Source organism: Etheostoma cragini, chromosome 1, assembly GCF_013103735.1.
Source record: "Etheostoma cragini isolate CJK2018 chromosome 1, CSU_Ecrag_1.0, whole genome shotgun sequence".
Taxonomy (NCBI): domain Eukaryota; kingdom Metazoa; phylum Chordata; class Actinopteri; order Perciformes; family Percidae; genus Etheostoma; species Etheostoma cragini.
The window spans coordinates 33,745,863-33,747,806 of record NC_048407.1 but is presented as its reverse complement, the minus strand read 5'-3'; the positions used below and the strand labels follow the sequence as shown (position 1 = coordinate 33,747,806).

The 1,944-nt window shown below is 43.7% G+C and overlaps 1 protein-coding gene across 1 annotated transcript in view; it reads left to right on the top strand.

Annotated features, from left to right (window-relative positions):
- The window catches only part of LOC117955581 (ankyrin repeat and BTB/POZ domain-containing protein 2-like), a 36,623-nt gene that overhangs the window by 20,004 nt on the left and 14,675 nt on the right, over nucleotides 1–1,944 (top strand). The window contains exons 9-10 of the mRNA XM_034890201.1: nucleotides 942–1,038; nucleotides 1,673–1,808. Coding sequence (XP_034746092.1) covers nucleotides 942–1,038; nucleotides 1,673–1,808 — 233 coding nt within the window. The remainder of the gene's footprint in view (nucleotides 1–941; nucleotides 1,039–1,672; nucleotides 1,809–1,944) is intronic.

The following is a 1,944-nucleotide window of genomic DNA, read 5'->3' as shown; positions in this document are numbered from 1 at the left end:
TAGAGCAGCATATCTCCACCAGACTCCATGTAAATAATCACTACTTTTAGTGTTTATAGAGCAGCATATCTCCACCAGGCTCCATGTAAATATTCACTACTTATAACGTGTATAGAACAGCATATCTCCACCAGACTCCATGTAAATATTCACTACTTTTAGCGTGTATAGAACAGCATATCTCCACCAGACTCCATGTAAGTAATTATTACTTTTAGTGTGTATAGAGCAGCATATCTCCACCAGACTCCATTTAAATAATCACTACTTTTAGCGTGTATAGAGCAGCATATCTCCACCAGACTCCATGGAAATAATCACTACTTTTAGCGTGTATAGAGCAGCATATCTCCACCAGACTCCATGGAAATAATCACTACTTTTAGCGTGTATATAGCAGCGTATCTCCACATGGAAATGGGTGAATTAAGAGTTTATTCCAACCAGACCAGAGTGGAGATTGTTGGAACAGTGGAAAGATGATCCAAGACGGCTTTTGGTTGTTGTATTTCGTTTCTGTCGACTTTGAATGAAGTGTGTTTTTCGATGATAAAAGCGATGTTTAAATACATGGAGTCTGGTGGGTTAGGTGATTGGGATTTCGGGGCTCTTTCATGTTGACCAGAAAAGATCTTACTGTTTCACAAAAAGGTCTTTCTCTGTAGGGATCCTTTCCACAATGTTGTCAGACACTTGGAATAATAATCGGAGTCTGTCTGCGAACTTTCAGTGGACGTACGTATATTAGAGGTGCGGACTCCATCAGTCACATAGACACACAAAACATGGGAAAACAGGGTCCAGGTTGAAAAAAAACCAAGATACCCTTTAAGTTTTTCTTTTCAAAACATGGGTACGATCTTAGAAGCTGCGAGACAGATGCTGAATGCAGCAGGTCGGTGTAAATGATGTGTGACGGTGTGATGTCATCCTGATGCCAGCTGCTGTTGGAGGCCGGAGCAGATGTGGAGGGAGGAGCCCTGATGGACGCTCCGCAGAGCTCCGCTGAGACGCCGCTCCAGCTGGCTGCTGCTGCAGGTAGGTCGGGGGGGAAGACCTCCGGGGGTTTGCTCCATAGAGATAAATCCCAGACCTTGACAACACACGGACAGACTATTTAACTTTAGATAATATTTACATGCTCATTGTCCCAGCAAAATGCCACACTAATCTCATGAAATTGGCGTGTTATCCAGATGCATACTGGCTTTTTAGCATGCTTACCAACGCATTTCAGCCTCCATTGAGTTACTGTACATTATCTTGCAATAGCATTGGAACTGATGCTGTGGGACTTTGGTCAGGATAGGTACAACACTGGACTTTCCCCTGTACACGTGTAGATTTATTTATTTTATTAGGACAATGGGCATTAATCAACATTTCTATAAATGTTTCAGTGTTAGCCAGTCGGCTAATTTTGACCAGTAATCCTAGTTACCCAGCATGCATGTCTTCATGGTGGGAGGAAACCCACGCAAACAACATACAAACTCTACACAGCAAGACCTGAAAAGACCTGGACCCAGAACCTTCTTGCTATGAGGTAGACCTGCTAACCACTGAGACCCCGTGCTGGCGTTTGCTGTGATAGTACATGAACATGCAACTTACACGTTAAGGTCCAGATGATGCCTTTCTCTCTTGAATAAATCCAACCAAATCTTCTCAGGTTACTACGAGATGGTGAGCTTGCTCCTCACCCATGGAGCAGACCCTCTGCTCAGAGTGCATCATGGGAACTCCCTGACATCGCCGCTGTATGAGGACATGAACTGCTTCAGCTACGCAGCAGCACACGGACACAGGTGAGACCTTTAGAGCGGTGGAATCAGGAAAAATAACTTTAAGCTGCAGTTCTTTCACGTCTTTATATAGACCTTAGTGGTCCCTAATACTGTATCTGAAGTCTCTTTATATAGACCTTAGTGGTCCCTAATACTG